This window comes from Hypanus sabinus, chromosome 23, assembly GCF_030144855.1.
Source record: "Hypanus sabinus isolate sHypSab1 chromosome 23, sHypSab1.hap1, whole genome shotgun sequence".
Lineage (NCBI taxonomy): Eukaryota > Metazoa > Chordata > Chondrichthyes > Myliobatiformes > Dasyatidae > Hypanus > Hypanus sabinus.
The window spans coordinates 9390061-9408257 of NC_082728.1; the positions used below are offsets into that span (position 1 = coordinate 9390061).

The window sequence follows — 18197 nt, forward strand, 5'->3', positions numbered from 1 at the left end:
TTGGTTGAAGCCCTAGGATAAAACCAGTAAGAAGACCAACCATCATGGATAAGGAAGACCCCACGGACAAGTGGAGACTGGGACCACAAGGAACGCATGGCCAACGTAGACTCTTTTCCTGGGTAATACCTTTTCTCTTCATTGACTGTTCATGGAGGGTCAGGGAACTAGTGGAGTGCACACAGGTAGATAATAGATAGTAGGAGGCCATTCGGCCCTTCTAGCCAGCACCACCATTCACTGTGATCATGGCTGATCATACACAATCAGTACCCCGTTCCTGCCCTCTCCCCATATCCCTTGATCCCGCTATCTATGAGCTCTATCTAACTCTCTCTTGAATGCATCCAGAGACTTGGCCTCCACTGCCTTCTGGGGCAGAGCATTCCACATATCCACCACTCTCTGGGCGAAAAAGTTTTTCTGTATCTCTGTTCTAAATGGCCTACCCCTTATTCTTAAACTGTGGCCACGAGTTCTGGACTCACCCATCAGCGGGAACATGCTTCCTGCCTCCAGTGTGTCCAATTCCTTAATAATCTTATATGTTTCAATCAGATCCCCTCTCATCCTTCTAAATTCCAGTGTAGTCTAAAGTCTAAAGCCCAGTCGCTCCAATCTTTGATTGTCTGTGAACCCAGGTGTTTTTTAGTTGAAACAATAAAAATTATTTGTTGGTAAATACAGATTCTCTGTGCCTCACTGATCATTATTACCAGGGTGATTCTTGTAACAGCAGCACGGTAGTGTAGCGGTTAGCACAATAGCTTTACAGCCCCAGCGATTGGAGTTCGATTCCCACCACTGTCTGTAAGGAGCCTGTACGTTCTCCCCTTGTGGGTCTCCTCCGGGTGCTCTGGTTTCCTCCCACATTCCAAAAAGATACAATTAGGGTCAATGTTGGTGCTGGAAGTGTGGTGTCACTTGCAGGCTGCCCTTACAGCATCCTCGGAACATGTTAGTTGTTAACGCAAAATGACATAGTTTCAACGCACATGTGACAAATGCTAATTTTAATCTCTTTTTCTTTAATTACAGATGCTGCAGAGAGTGGTAGACTCAAGCAGCTCCATTGCGGGCACAAGCCTCCTCACCATTGAGGGTGCCTTCAAGAGGCAGTACCTCAAGAAGATGGCATCCGTCACTAAGGTCCCTCACCACCCAGAAGGTGCCTGTTTCTCATCATTACCTTTGGGGTGGACACTCAAATATTTAGCTTTCTCCCTGCGGCTATCAGATTTACAAACGGTCAACGAATCCTTGACACTACTTTAAACACAGATTAGCACAGCACATTACAGGCCCTTCGGCCCACAATGTTGTGCCGACCTTCAAACCCTGTCTCCCATATAACCCCCCACCTTATATTCCTCCATATGCCTGTCTAGTAGTCTCTTGAACTTCACTAGTGTATCTGCCTCCACCACTGACTCAGGCAGTACATGCCACACACCAACCTCTCTCTGAGTGAAAAACCTTCCTCTAATATCCCTCTTGAACTTCCCTCCCCTTATCTTAAAGCCATGTACTGAGCAGTGGTGCCCAGGCGAAGAGGTGCTGGCTGTCTACTCTGACTACTCCTCTTAATATCTTGTACACCTCTATCATGTCTCCTCTCATCTTCCTTCTCTCCAAAGAGTAAAGCCCTAGCTCCCTTAATCTCTGCTCATAATCCATACTCTCTAAACCAGGCAGCATCCTGATAAATCTCCTCTGTACCCTTTCCAATGTTGTATTATTATGTTTTATTATTGTATTTTAGCACTATTTATTTATTTTGTAATTTATAGTAATTTCTTTGTCTTCTTTCTGAACTACTAACAACTATTCTCACATCACACAACTCAGTGATAATAAATCTGATCCTGGAAACCTGGGTAGTAAATATTATCAGCAATATGTGCCATGTCATATGACGTGGGTGATCATGGTGTCATAACCTTGATTATTCTTGGCAATTTTTTCTATAGAAGTGGTTTGCCATTGTCTTCTTCTGGGCAGTGTCTTTACAAGGTGGGTGACCCCCAGCCATTATCAATACTCTTCAGAGATTGTCTGCCTGGCGTCAGTGGTTGCATAACCAGGACTTGTGATATGCACCGACCATCCACCACCTGACCCCATGGCTTCACATGACCCTGATTGGGGGTCTAAGCAGGTGCTGCACCTCACCCAAGGTGACCTGCAGGCTAACGAAGGGAAGGAGCATCTTACACTTCCTTTACTAGAGACGTATCTCCACCCTGCCACCCACAGGGTCGTAAAAGGCACTGAAATACTACTGTTACACTGTTATAAAAGTAACACTACATGGATTTTCCCATGCCAGGAGACATCGTATTGACAAATCCAGTCCCATTTGAAATCATGGGTACCATTAATATTCTTTCAACCTATGAGACACCAAATGAGTGAAATGTTGTGTCCTGTGGAGATAACAGGGGTGGAGGTGGATTGGAACATTTAAGAGAAGTTTGGATGGGAAGGGTATGGAGGGCTATGGTCCAGAAGTGGGTTGATGGGACTGGACAGAATAACAGTTTGGCATGGACTAGATGGGCCAAAAGGCCCATTTCTGAGCTGTAGTACCCTTTATCTCCAGGGACAAAACTGGAAGGGTGACTACCTTCCATCTGTCACTCCATTGAGATCAAAGTTAAGAAGAGAGAACTGTTTAACTATCCAGGTGAGGAGAAATCGAAACCTGTTTCGATTTCTGACTTTGACCTGAATCATTAATTATTTCCTTCATCAAACATTTCCTGAACTGCTGAGTGCCTCTGGTGAGTGCCACCATTCAAATATTGGCTGCTCATTAATCTTTCTACAAAGACATTTTAGAACATAGAACATTACAGCTCAGTCCAGGCCCTTCGGTCCACAATATTGTGCCAACCTTCCAACCTACTCTGAGATCAATCTGACCCTTCCTTCCCACGTAGCCCTCCATTTTTCTTTCATCCACGAGCCGATGTAAGAGTCTCTAAACTGGGTTTCTCAACCCTTAATCCTACTCATATGGCATTTTTAAAACGGAGGTTGATAGGTTCCTGATTAGTAACCGGGGTAAAGGTAACAGCAAGAAGACAAAAGAATGGGGTTGAGAGGGATAATAAATCAGCCATGATGGAATGGCAGAGCAGATTCGATGGGCCAAGCGGCCTAATTCTGCTCCCATGTCTTATGGCTTTAAATGTCCCTATTATACCCTCTTCTACCATCACCCCTGGCAGTGTATCCCTGCACCCACCACTATCTGTGTAAAAACCTAACTCTGACATCCCCTTTTACTTTCTTTCAAACACTTTAAAATTATGCCCCCTCGTATTAGCCATGTGCACCCCAGGAGAAAGGCACTGGCTATCCATTTTCTCTATGCTTCTTAGCTTGTGCACCTCTATTCTTTCCTGTTTCGCTGAAAGTAAGGCGGCTATTACTGAAGCTGTGACTGTTTGCCCTGATCTGTTCTCAATGGTGTTTGATTTCTTGCCAAGAAACTTGCCCTCTGTGGAAAGCAGCAACTGTTCCTGAATTAATCGACAGATTCATCTGACCACCATCTCTGTGGACTGACTAAATATAAAGGCAGGTGAAACTGGGAATACGTCCCAGGTTAAGCAGAACCATCTTAAGTCAGAATCCTTTCATCAGAACTGGTGATTTTAAGCCTATACAGAAATGAGGAAAAAGGGGAGGGTGAACTTTAAATTTCCTGCCTTATTAAAGCACCAGATTTTTGATACGAATTCGACATTCGATATAAAATCAAGTAGGTTCCAAAGAGTCAGATTAGATTTCTTGCTCTTTGGAATTCACGAAGACCCAGGTAACGATTAAATTGTTGAGCAAGCTGAACAGTCGTACCTAAAAGGATTTTCACAAGGAAGTTTTATTTATCAAAAAATGTTAAAGTTGCTTCCTACTGTAAGTAAAAATTTAAATTCCTTTTTTTTCCACTGTACTACTTCCAAGATAAAGAAAGGCAACTTTGTACTTATATAGTGCCTCTCACAATCTCTGTAAGCTCTTTATATCCAAATATTTTTTAAAAGTGCAGTTACCTGATCAGTTCATTACGCAAACCAGCCTCCCACTGCCTCAGGAGAGCAGCCAATATAATCACGATCTCCAACCTCCACCCCCTCCCCACCTCAGACATTCTCTCTTCTCCCTTCTCTTACCAGGCAGCAGATCCTAAAGCCTGAAAGCACATGCCTCCAGGCTCAAAGACAGCTTTTACCCCACTGTTAACAGACCCTTGAAAGGACCTCTCATAGACTAAAAGATCACTTGATCTCCCAGTCCACCTCATTATGGCCCATGCACTTTTTTCAGAGCCATTACCACTGTCTGATGTAGAGTGAAATTTATTGTTTTGTGGCAGCAGGACTTTACAAAGACATAAAAACTATAAATTACAAACTAAATAGAGATTGCAACTCTATACTCTGCACTGTTTCTCTTGTACTGCTTAGGAATGGCATGGTCTGATTGGACTATTAGGGTTCGTATGTTGTGGGCATGCCACATTGACACAAAAGCAACAGGAGAGCGTACAAACTCCAACAGTGGCAAGAAGTGAACCCTGATCTAACAGCTGGCGCTGTACAGCGTTATGCTACACCGCCACACCCCCCATATTCCCAGATAGTACTTTATAAGAATCTACATTTCACAAATGTGGAGTAATGGCATTGCAAACAGCAGTGAGGAAAATATGATAGATTACAGAATCATGAGTTTAATTTTATTTGGTAATAATTAACAATAGATACAATCAATACTAAGTTAAAAAGCTATAAAATAAAATTTAGAGTGGCACAGTAGGAAGTGAACATAACGCTTTACAGCACCGGCAATCATTGATCGGGTTTCAATTCTCACCACCGTCTGTAAGGAGTTTTGTATATCTCCTCGTAACTGTAGGTTTCCTCCGGGTGCTCCGGATTCCTCCCACGTTCCAGAGATGTACAGGTTGTGTTAAGAGTGTTGTGGGCATGCTATGTTGGCATCAGAAGCAGGGCAACACATGCAGGCACAATACTCACTGGTTTGATTTGATGAAAAAGGACACATTTTGTTCACTGTTTCAATGCATATGTTACAGATAAAGCTGTTGTTTAAATTGCAAATAATAATCCCTAAATGAGGAAAAATATGCTATATTACAAGATCATGTGATAATTTTGTTTTGACATTAGATGAAATAAATATTTGTTTGCTCCAACATTATTATTATGAAATTCAAGCAAGCACAGGTAATTCCAAGCTCATTGTTTAGAACCTTAATGCTATTCATAAACCACTGGAAGCCTCTTCAATTTTCCACTCAATATTGTTTGGGTTCTATTGGATTCCAACCTGGTAACTATTCTACTACCTGAAATATAAAGTTTTTAAAGCCCTTTCATTTAAACAGCAATATATTGTGGAGTCTTCCTAATGTGCTTTGTTCCATATTCTTGCAATTTGCACGTCAAGTAGCAGATCGTACCCACAAGATAATGGACTGGCAGTCACCTCTCGTTGACCTTCTCCTTTCTGAATGCCAGTTGCACTTCAGTCAACAGCACTCCTGACTCTGACTCACGAGGCTGCGGGTTCATCTGGCAGGCCAGAGGAATCAGACACAAACGACATGAGTGCTGGATCCGTTCACTTGCCATCCTTGCTAACTGAGGACACCTTCAAAAGGCCATGCTTCAAAAAGGCAACATCAATCACTAAGGGTCCCCCACCACCCAGGACATGCCATTTCCTCATGGATACCACCAGAGAGGAGATACAAGAGCCTGAAGAGAGACACTCAATGTTTTAGAAAAAGCTTCTTCCCTTCCGTCGTCAGATTTATGAATGGACAATGAATCCATGAACACAACCTCACTATTTTTGCTCTGCTTATTTTAATGATATATCTCTGATTGTAATTTATAATATACTGTGTATATTGCAGGGGTACTATTGCCGCAAAACAAATTTCACAATATATGTCAGTGATAATAAGTCCGATTCTAAACCAAAGCCCCTTCTACTCTCCCAGGAAATGTGAATGATTCCAGCCACCATCACAGATGTGTAATAAAAAAGGTATTTTTTAGATTTCTCTTTAAAATGCACAAATTGATTTGTGTTTGAAGTTGGAATTGGTTTATTATTGTCATACACTATGTAATGGGGTGGAGATATGTCTCCACCAAAGGAGGTGTAAAGTGCTCCTTCACTCCACTAGCCTGTGGGTTACCCTTGGGCAAGGTGTAACACCTGCTTTGCCCCCCCCTTCCCTGATCACGGTCATATGAAGCCATGGGAACAGGTGGTGGATGGTCATATCACAAGTACTGGTTATGTGACCACTGACACTAGACATAGACAATCTCTGAAGAGTGGTACTGGCTGAGGACACCTGTCTTGTAAAGACACTGCCCAGAAGAAGGCAATGGCAAACCATTTCTGTAGAAAGATTTACCGAGAACAATCATGGTCACAGAAGGACCATGATTGTCCACATCATACCACACCTCACAGAAAGATGATGCTGTTAATATTTACTCTATATACAGGGTCATCAGTTAATCAGGGCAGCCGCTTATTTGGACAAATGTTAAAGAACAGAAAGTAATCCAGAAAATTGCTGAGATTCCCTTTCTGTATTTGGGACTCCATGGCACTTAATTGGGACAGGAAACTGCTGCTGAAAGGTTTCTGAAGATTGTCAGTCCTGTGCATTGCACCATTCTTAGAGCAAACAGTTTTTAAGTAGCATCACTTGCATATGTTTGCACTCAAAAAGCAGCACTTTGCCACTAATAGTTGGCGAGTAATAAACAGCAAGGCAATTCAGAACCGTTTTGGTCACTGCTGAATTTGAAGGTATGGAAAATCATCCTGAATGTTACAATGATTTGGATTGTATGAAGCATTGTATGAAGGCAGTCCGTTATCTGCAGAGAGAGAGACAGACAGACAGACAGACAGACATGGGGGGGGGGGGGATAGAGACGGGAGAGAGAGTGGTGGGAGAGAGAGACATGAGGAGGGGAGAGATAGAGACGGGGGGGAGAGAGAGAGTGAGAGAGACGGGAGAAAGAGAGAAAGTAAGGGAGAGGGGGAGTCAGAGAAGGATGGGGTAGGGAAAGGACAGGTGGAGGGGAAGTGACAGGGAGAGTGAGTGACGGGGGAGGGTGAATGACGGGGGGGGAGAGAGAGAGAGAGAGACAGCGAGAAAGTGGGAGTCATACAGATGATAAGACAGATGGACAGAATGAAAACGGAAACCCCAAGAGCGACGGAGAAAGAGGGAGGGAGATGGGGAAAGAGGGAGATGAGGATAGAGAGAGACAGAGTGACAGAGATGAAGAAACAGACTGACGGAGAGGGTAAAGTGAAATAGAAAGCTAGAGCAATGGAGAGCTAACATAGGGAGATGTGATAGGGAGGGGGAGAGTTGGAGGGTGATGTTGATAGAGGGATAGTTAAAGAGATGAAGAGCGGGATATATAAAGAGATCGAGAGAGAGAGAAAAAAGAGATAGATAAAGAGAAGGATAGTTATAGATATAGAGTGATCGAGAGATGGAGGGACAGAGAAGGAGAGGGAGATGGAGGGTCGGAGGCGAGGGAGAGAGAGATAGAGGGACGGGGATGGAGGGACGGAGGAGAGGGAGGGACGAGAGAGAGCGGAAGAGGGAGAGATATAGATAGATAGATAGATACGGATGGAGAGAGAGCGCGCTCCCAGGAACATAATAAGTGGTCAGTCTGTGTTTGTGTTACCGACGAAGCTAAATCGCCAGAGGGAATATTAACAGAAAGCTCTGAAAATAACGGATTTTTGCTACATTACAAACAGGTTACTGTCTGCAATATGGCCCCAGGTGAGCTCTTAAAAGTGTTCCGCCTAATTTTTAAAAATATATTATTTCTTTTGCTATTTTCATAACATTGCTCGATGATTCTGGCACTATTTTAGCTTTCGAGTTGCACGCGGACAGCTTCGGGTATTAGATGCCCCTGTCACTCTCAATATAGCTAAATCCTTGGATGGGATAAGGTGTTGACAGGAATCCGCTCCCCCCCACCTTGCCCGAGTTGCCCCACTCGCCGCTGGGTCGGATCTTCAGGTTATTAGAATTTCTTCCAATTAGTCTGAAGCTAAATGTCAATAAACGATGAATAATCATCACCAGAGCGCAGGAGAATAACGATATAACTAACACCCCTTTCAGAATTCACAGAACGATCGAAAGATTAAGAGCAAGTCCCAGATTTGTGGACATTCGCATTTGCTGGGTAGATATGACATGTTTTCAGCACAAGTTAACTGATTTTTTATATTTAAAACTAATTTGCTAAAAAAGGTCAGTGCCACAAATAAATTCCGATTAGTACTTAAATGTGATTGTGTATGCGAGATAAATACTTTAAATATTTGTATCTATACAGAATAAATCATATGCCACCAGAAGAATATATTTGTAACACGTAGCCCAAAATTTTAATCAAACAATTTCCCTTCACTTCCAGTGAAATCTCTGCTGTTGCCTTCGCAGCCAATGTCTTAGTTGCATGTGGAGCTTCCCACAACTGCCTCTCGCAAATGTTGCTCGAGCGAGCAGAAGAGCTGCTGTGATTATTTATCGCCCTTACCTTCCGCAGGAAAGCCATTCGTGGCCGGAATTGCTGGCCCTGATTGAAGCTTTTGACTGTCATCTTCCTGCCGGTTGTGCGAGGGGCCGCCGCGCTCACAGCGAGATGAGGGCAACTGGAGAGGTAGGGAACTCCGTGCCCGCGCCTGCGCCTGCGCGGCCGCGCGCCGCCCCGGTTACCACGGCAACCGCGGCCGGAGGCGCCCGGGCGAGCTGTCAATCAGCGCTCCCCCCCCCCCCCCCGCCACGGAGACCTCCTCCGCGGGGGTGGCTCGCCAAGTACCTCGGCAAAGAAATAGACTGACTTGCCGCTGCAGCAAGATACCGTCGAACAATGCGCTTCTCTCAGGTAGAAGGTACGAAAGCCTCAGGAGTCACACCCCCAGGTTCAAGAACAGTTACAGCTGTACTACCTCACGCCGTCAGGTTCTTGAACCAAACGGGGGGGGGGGTAGCACACTCATTTGCCCCATCCATGCCCCATTCCCTTAACCAATTACCTCACCTTTAGGCCCTTTTATATGTGATGTTCTCCTCATTGATTGCTATTTATTTATATTTGCATGGTCTGTTGTCTTCTGCACTCTTGTTAATCTTCAATTGATCTTGTTATAGTTACTATTCTATGGATTTGCTGAGTCTGCCCACAGGAAAAATAAATCTCAGGGTTGTATGTGGTCACATATATGCACTTTGATTACAGAGTTTACTTTGAACTTTGGCCCTGAGCCGCAAGAGGAGATGTTAGGAGAAAATTCTGTAAAGTAATGTAAGGGTTAATGCACGAAGAGCCCTTGTGCTCACTGGAGTTTAGAAGAATGAGGGGATCACATGGAAACCTATTGACTTGGAAGGCCTGGATAGAGTGGACATGGTGAGGATCTTTCCTGTAGTGGGGGGGGGGGGTCTATCCATGTACTTTTCTAAAGGTCTTTTAAATATTGTTGTTTAAGTGTTAGATTTGTCACATGCACCTCGAAGCCCAGTGGCCAGGGTTGACCATGGATGTTGCGTACCTGGTATGCAAGCCAGGGCAGTACAATATGGAGAGCAAGATGTTGCCCATGCATGCAGCAGGCTCCCCCTCTCCACGCAACTGATGAATCCAAAAGAATGCCCGAGACCGATACATTTTAGCACCAGCAGCGCTGCAGGAGTTGCCAGACAGTACTGACTCAACATGGGACTGCTTAGGGAGTCCAGCTCCTGATTTTTCCTCGGGTTACTCCCGAAGCCTTCCCCGTGAGTGGGTACAGCCACAAGGCAGCGGAGGTTTGAGATCAGAGTTTTCCTTCTCCCAGATGAGCTGCCAACCATGGCCGACAAGCCCAATCTGCCTGACTGGTTTTAAGGTGCCGGTAACTAAACTTTGCCCACACTCCTGTCAGAAGAGACAGTTCCACTGGACTTAGTGGCTAAGCTGCACATTAAGGCCGGGAGCTGGACTTGGTTATCAGAGGCTATTCGAGACGCACCCCATTGTCATTGACATATACACAAGAGAAAAATGGAGGGCTATGTGGGAGGCAAGGGTTAGATTGATCTTCCAGCAAGTTAAAAAGTCAGCACAGCACTGTGGGCCGAAGGGCCTGTAGTGCCCTGCATGTTCTATGTTGATACAGTGAAATGGATCATTTGCATCAATAACCAATACAGCCTGAGCACAATTTACTAACCCCAACTAATATTTCTCTGGAATGGGGAAACCAGAAGCACCCGGAGGAAACCCGCCCGGTGATGGGAGAATTACAAATCCCTTACAGACAATGCTGGGAAATGGCCCCAGATCACCGGTGCTGTAGAGCATTACACCACACTAACCAATCAGATCATTCCATAAGCCCACCAACTCATCTGAAAATGCTTAAACCCCCGGTCCTCTTCAGATTTTTTTTCTTCTCACCTTAAACCTAGAGCGTGACTATTCATCTTATTTGCGTCCACCCCAACCCACAATCTTACGTAACTACGTCCTCATGAATCTTTTCAGAATTGAGTTTATTGTCACTGACATGTGTTGTGAAATTTGTTGTTTTGCAGCAGCAGTACAGTGCAATATGTAAAATATAAATCACTATAAGAAATATATACATTATATAAATAAGATTTATGAAGTAGTGCAAAAAGAGAGAAAAATAATGAGATAGTGTTCATGGGCCATTCTAACGGTGGAGGAGAAGAAGCCATTCTAAAATATTGAGTGTGGGTCTTCAGGCTCCTGTATCTCCTCCCTGATGGTAGTAGTGAGAAGGGGACATGTCCTGGATGGTGTTGGTCCTTAATGATGGATGCTGCCTTTTTGAAGAATCACCTTTTGAAGCTGTCCTCGATGGTGGAGAGGCTGTGATGGAGCTTTCTGAGTTTACAACCCTCTGCAGTTTTTTCCAATCCTGTGCAGTGGTCCCTTCCTGCACCCTTTGCAGCTTAATGACATCCCTTCTATAGCTGGGTGACCAGATTTACAGTTCTGCCAACAACTTGTACAGTTGCAACATGATGTCCCAACTCCAGCACTCACTACCCTGACTGATGATGCTAAGTATGCGGAACACCTTTGTCACCAGCCTGTCAACATGTTTCACCGCTTTCAGGTCTTTAGGTTACCTGTTTATTCCCAGTTGTCATGGTTGGCCCTGGTTTCAGCTATTAGGAAACTCAGCTTAAGAAATCCCTCTTGATTCTGCCCTCAATCCTCATGGACTTCATCGAACCCTATCAACACCTGTTTCCATTCCTTGCATGGCTCTCTCACTCTCATTCTCACGCTAACCTCAGGAAGAAGGTGCAGGTGCCTCAGGACCCACACTACCAGGTTCGGGAACAGTTATTACCCCTCAACCATCAGGCTCTTGAACCAGCGGGGATAACTTCACTCACCCTTTCACTGAGCTGTTCCCACAACTAATGGACTCACATTCAAGGTTTCCTCATCTCATGTTCTCAATATTTATTGCTTATTTATTATTATTATTTTGTTTGTACAGTTTGTTGTCTTTTGCACGTTGTTGGTTGTTTATCCATCCCAGTGGTGCAGTCTTTCATTGTTTCTATTGTGTTTCTTGGATTTACTATGTATGCCCACCCACAAGATTGAACTTTGCATGTTCATTTAATACTTCCGATATTAAATCTTATTAACACCCTCAAGAGAACGTCATCTACTTCGAGGTTTTATTTATTAAAAGCCTTCATAGAGGATTGGAAAATCATAATTCAATGGAAGCAGCGATCACAAATGATAACAAACTTTCAAAACGTGCAATGATTTCTAGGCAAAGCTACATGAAGAACACACAATAGAAATGACCATAAGGCACAAGAGCAGAATCAGATCATTCGGCCAATCAGGTCTGCTCCGCCCTTCCATCCTGGCTGATTTATTTTCCCTCTCAGTTCCATTCGCCTGCCTTCTCCCCTTTGATGCTCTTACTAATCGAGAACAGCTCTGAATATACCCAATGACGCCCTCCACAGCCGTTAGTGGCAATGAATTCCACAGATACACCAGCCTCTGGCTAAAGAAATTCTCATTTCTGTTCCAAAAGGATGTCCTTCCATTCTCAGACTGTGCACCCTGGTTCTAGAAATCCACCCCCATTGGAAACATCCTCTCCTAGTTTATTCTGCCTAGGCCTTTCAATATTCACTAGGTTTCAATGAGAATCCACCTCCCCCCCGACATTCTTCTAAATTCCAACGAGTACAGGCCCAGAGCCATCAAACATTCCTTGTTGACCTTTTAATTCCTGGGATCTTTCTCGTGAGCCTTCTCTGGACCCTTTCCAATGCTAGCACATCCTTTTGTAGATAAGGGGCCCAAAACTGCTCAGAATAATTCAAATACAGTATGACCAATGTCTCATAAAATCGCAGCTAATTGATAGTGGTCTGTAAATTTATCTTTGGAGTAAATGCCAATACTAGTTGAACTACCAATATATCTGCCTTTGACTTTATGCATACACTCAGTGGCAATTTTATTAGATACTTCCTGTATCTTGCTCTTATGCACACCACTGTGGTTATGTCACTTTCCTGTCAGCTTGAACCATTCTGGCCATTCTCTGACCTCTCTCATTAACAAGGTGTTTTTGCCCACAGTACTGCCATTCACTGGATTTTTAAAAAAATTATTGCACCATTCTCTGTGATCTCTAGAGACAGTTTTGCGTGAAAAATCCCAGGAGATCAGCAGTTTCTGAGATACTCAAGCCACCCCGTCTGGTACCAACTATCATTCTATGATCAAAGTCACTTAGATCACTGTTCTTCCGCATTCTGACATTTGGTCTGATCTACAACTGAACCTCTTGACCGTGTCTGCATACTTTTTATGTTGCTTTGTTGGCTGGAGTTGGGGCTTCATGCTTTGGCTCTTGGTACCCATGCCAAACAGGTCAAAGGGTAGAGGCCAGACTGAGAGTGGTGCACCAGTTCTGGGTTTCAGCTCAGGGATAACCACTCTGACTGATCGAACAAAACTGATACGGAAACAGCAATGAAGAATCCTTCTACATTTGAGTGACCAAGGATTGACAGAGGTGGAGGACCTTCCTTGCTGCTCCAAATGCTAGTGCTGTATTGGCAGTATATTGTAGGTGAGTGTATATTGTAATTATATTTATAGCACTCAAATTATAGCATTCAAATTCCCCATATTCCTGCTTTGAACAGGGAATATAATCAACTATAAACACATAAAAACTTTTAATTGGCAGAGAGGATAATATGAGAAGATGAATGACAAGCAATCTCTTAATAGGCTGCACTGGTTATAACGCTGAGATTTGATACAGTCTACAAAGTATTGTAGGAAGGATATGTTTATTCTCTGAGGGAGAATAACCAGGAAGTAAAGAAATTGACAGATGAGACCCAGGCATAAGTGACTCCATATGAGATAATGAAATATGTCAAACACATCTAATGAGTACCCAAATGGCAAAGTGCCATTTCTACATAACTGCCCCGATGGGATCTTTGCTAGCGTCGTTCTCTGGTATTCTAAGGATATAACGGCCAATGTGTAGGTTGATGACTCAAGAAACTCTGAACAGAAAAATAAAACAGCAGCAAAGTCTGAAAAGAATTAAATTGTGTCTTTGACACATCAAATCAGTATGGTTTGGATTATTCAAAACCAATTCCCTTTCGTGACAGATACAGCATTAGTGCATTATTCCATTAAATGTGATGAACAGTTATACACTTAGTGGCTGCTTTATTGGGTACATGAGTGGATCTGCTGCTGTAACCAATCCACTTCAAGGCTCAACATGTTGTCCATTCAGAGATGGTCTTCTGCACACCACAGTTGTAACACATGGTCATTTGAATTACTGTCGCCTTCCTGTCAGCTTGAGCCAGTCTGGCCATTCTCCTCTGACCTCTCTCATTAACAAGGCATTTTTGCCCACGGAACTGCTGCTCACTGGATGCTTTTTGTTGTTTCTCACTCCATTCTCTGTAAACTCTAGAGACGGTTGTGTATGAAAATCCCAGGAGATCAGCAGTTTCTGAGACACTCAAACCATCCTGTCTGGCACCAACAATCATTCCCCAGTCAAAGTTACTTAAAACACATATCTTCCCGATTCTGATGTTTGGTCTGAACAACAAGTGAACCTCTTGACTATGTCTTCATGCTTTTTTGCATTGATTTACCGGCACATGATTGGCGAGCTGGTGTACAGGTGTACCTAATAAAGGAGCCACTGAGTGAAGGTTTTTATTAATAAACAAGAGATTCAGCAGATGCTGGAAATCCAGAAATGAGGAAGGAACTCAGCAAGTCAGGCAGCATCTATGGAGAGGATTAAAGAGTTGATGTTTCAGGCTGAGATCTTTCTTCAGGACTGGTGTTTATTTCGAGATACAGCATGGTAGCAGGGTTTCCGACCCAACAAGCTCACATGACCAATTGCCATGTGACCAGTTAACCTGCTAATCCCTACATCTTTGGAATGTAGGATGAAACCAGAGCACCCAGAGGAAACGTAATCAGTCACGGGGAGAACATACAGACTCCTTAAGGAATTGATCCCAGGTCATTGGCCCTGTTGCTGTAGTAGAGTTACACTAGGCATTATGCCACTGTACTGGCCCTTTTCCTATCCAGCAACCAGGTTCTGAGTTATCATTAACATTTCCCGTTAATCTCTCCCTTGTTGATGATTTTGGGTCCATTCTGAGAAAAAAAATAGTAAGAATATGAAAAGCACCAAGAGTATGAAGTAACACACACAAAATTCTGGAGGAGCTCAACAGGTCAGGCAGCATCTACAGAAAGTCCTGAGAAAGGGTGTTGGCCCAAACTTTCGACTGCTTTTTCCTCTCTGCAGATGTTGCCTGACCTGCTGAGTTCCTCCAGCGTTTTGTGTGTGTTACTCTGGATTTTGTGTTTAAGCATGTGGAGTATCCAAGGGGCTATAAATGAATGCAGCAGATACTGATTTATTGAATTAATCGTAACTGCAGACTCCAGAGGTTGCAGTTGCCAGGATCAGGAATGAAAAGCAATCAGAATGATGTATTAATGCTGGGGCTTTATAAGGCATTTGTCAGACCACTCTTGGAATGTGCTGAGCAATTTTGGCCCCTCTTATCTAAGAAAGAACGTGCTGGCATTGGAGAGGGTCCAGAGGAAGTTCACAAGAATGATCCCAGGAATGAAAGGGTTAAGCCTTTGACAAAGTTCCACATGGAAGGTTAGTTAAGAAGGTTCAGTCGTTAGGTATTAATGCTGGAGTTATAAAATGGATTCAACAGTGGCTAGATGGGAGATGCCAGAGAGTAGTGGTGGATAATTGTTTATCGGGATGGAGGCCGGTGACTAGCGGGGTGCCTCAGGGATCTGTTTTGGGCCCAATGTTGTTTGTAATATACATAAATGATCTGGATGATGGGGTGGTAAATTGGATTAGTAAGTATGCCGATGATACTAAGGTAGGAGGTGTTGTGGATAATGAGGTGGGTTTTCAAAGCTTGCAGGGAGATTTATGCCGGTTAGAAGAATGGGCTGAACGTTGGCTGATGGGGTGGTAAATTGGATTAGTAGGTATGCCGATGATACTAAGGTAGGAGGTGTTGTGGATAATGAGGTGGGTTTTCAAAGCTTGCAGGGAGATTTATGCCGGTTAGAAGAATGGGCTGAACGTTGGCAGATGGAGTTTAATGCTGAGAAGTGTGAGGTTCTACATTTTGGCAGAAATAATCCAAATAGAACATACAGGGTAAATGGTAGGGCACTGAGGAATGCAGTGGAACAGAGAGATCTGGGAATAACAGTGCATAGTTCCCTGAAGGTGGAGTCTCATGTAGATAGGGTGGTGAAGAAGGCTTTTGGAACGCTGGCCTTTATAAATCAGAGCATTGAGTACAGAAGTTAGGAGTACAAAATGCTATGGTTTCCAGGAGTTTTCCGTTTCCAGCTCTGTTGCTCATAATCACCTTTTTTTACCTACTATATACGATTCAGCATTCCATGTTTGGTATAGGAAGGGCATTAGACATTTTGAAGATCTTTTCATTGATAATCGCTTCGCTTCTTTTCAGCAGCTCTCTGTTAAGTTCAATCTGCATAATGCTCATTTTTTCAGATATCTCCAAATCCGACATTTTATTGCTCCTTTAATTCCTAACTTTCCTGAAGTGCCTGCGAAAAATGCTATGGACCTATTTCTTTCCATTAATCCACTAAGTAAAGGCTTAATATCAATCATCCGAGATAAACTAGCAGCCTTACGAAGGGCCCCTATGGATAAAATCAAAATGGCCTGGGAGCAGGATTTAAATATCTCCTTATCTGAAGAGAACTGGGATTCAGTTCTCAAATCAGTTAACTCAACCTCTCTTTGTGCTCGCCACTGCCTTTTACAGTTTAAAATTGTGCATAGAGCCCATTTGTCTAAATCTAAACTATCTCGATTCTACCCTAGCATTAGTCCGCTCTGTGATAAATGCAAGAGGGGCGTGGCCTCTCTCATCCATATGTACTGGTTCTGTCCTAGCTTGGAGAAATTCTGGAAAGATGTCTTCACTACGTTATCGTGTATTCTGAATCAGCACCTAGAACCAAACCCCTTAATTGCTGTGTTTGGTTTTTGGGGCGAGACAGATTTATGTCTGGGTCCGACCAAATGCCGAATATTATCCTTTGCCTCTCTCCTGGCTAGACGCTTGATCCTCCTCAGATGGAGAGATGTTGCCCCGCCCACTCATGCTCAATGGCTTAACGACATCGTGGCCTGTTTGGACCTCGAAAAAATTCATTCTTCAGTTCTCAATTCGGATCTTAAGTTCCATAAGGTCTGGGGACCTTTTATCAGCCACAACTTCCCTCACCACAACTCTGATGCACAGACTCACTTTCAAGGATTCTACAAATCTTGTTCGCGATTTTATTTTAATTTGCACAATTTGTATTCCTTTGCACTTTGTCAGTCTTGGTCTACGTGTAGTTTTTCACGAATTATATTTTATTTCTTTACTTTCCCACAAATGTCTGCAAGAAGATGAACTTCATAGTAGCGTAGCAGGTTGTCACGACACTTCTGCAGCTCAGGGAGATCCGGAGTTCTGTTCCAGCGCTGTTCAAAAAGGAGTCTATACATCCTCCCTGTAGAAAGAGCATTTTTTTTTACTTCTGTGGCTTCCTCCTACAGTCCAAAGATGTACTGGGTAGGTTAATTGGCTATTGTACATTGTCCCGTGAGTAGGGTAAAATTAATCAAGTTTCTCAGGGGTTGCTGGGGTGGTGTGGCTTGAAGGTCCAACTTTGTGCTGGGTTGCTAAATAAATAAATAAATAAACAGCGTATGGCAATATATATGTATTTTGGCGATTACTTCAACTTTAAATAATTTATATGCTGTTGGAGATAAACACCAGCTCGATGTAGGGTTTCGACCCGAAGCGTCGAACTCCATTGTCCCCTGCAGATGCTCTGTGACCCACATCCAGCCAGACACCCTGTACTGCTGAGGGCTCGATCTGTGGCTTTCAAGACCAGCAATCCAGAGCTCGGCAAGAGGTCCAGGTATGACCTACAGGATGCCACCTTGCGAGCGAAGAGGCAATTCGTGTGAAGTTAGTGACACTATTATATGCGCAGCAGCTGTGGCTGGGTTCCCATGCCAATAGGTCCTATAAGGCGGAACGTAATAAAATAAATGGCTGGGCTGCTTCACTGCCTGATGAGCTCAGTGTCTTCTATGCACGCTTTTAAAGGGAAAATAGCATTATAGCTGTGTGAATCCCCACAGCATCTGGCGACTCTGTCATCTCTGTCTCAGAGTCTGATTTCAGAATATCTTTCAAAAGGCGTCAAGACATCCAGTCCCGATGGTATACTCTCTCTAGCAGGATACTGAAAATCTGAGCTGACCATTTGGCTGGAGTGTTAAAGGACACCTTCAATCTCTCATTGCTTCATTTGGAGGTTCCCACCTGCTTCAAAAGGGCACCTGTCATACCGGTGCCCAAGAAGATCAGGCTGATCTGTCTCAACAGCTGATGCCCAGCAGCACTCACATCTATTGTGAAGTGCTTTGAG

General features: G+C 43.7%; 1 protein-coding gene across 5 annotated transcripts in view; it reads right to left on the minus strand.

Annotated features, from left to right (window-relative positions):
• The window catches only part of rgs9b (regulator of G protein signaling 9b), a 137750-nt gene that overhangs the window by 83878 nt on the left and 35675 nt on the right, over positions 1-18197 (minus strand). For 2 of the 5 annotated variants that reach the window (XM_059948319.1, XM_059948318.1), the window contains exon 1: positions 8646-8805. The exons of 1 other annotated variant lie outside the window; for it this stretch is intronic. In XM_059948319.1, coding sequence (XP_059804302.1) covers positions 8646-8708 — 63 coding nt within the window. In that variant the 5' untranslated portion in view covers positions 8709-8805. Of the gene's footprint in view, positions 1-8645; positions 8806-18197 lie in introns of those variants that run through there. 2 more of the 5 variants (XM_059948320.1, XM_059948322.1) reach the window with 2 other exon arrangements.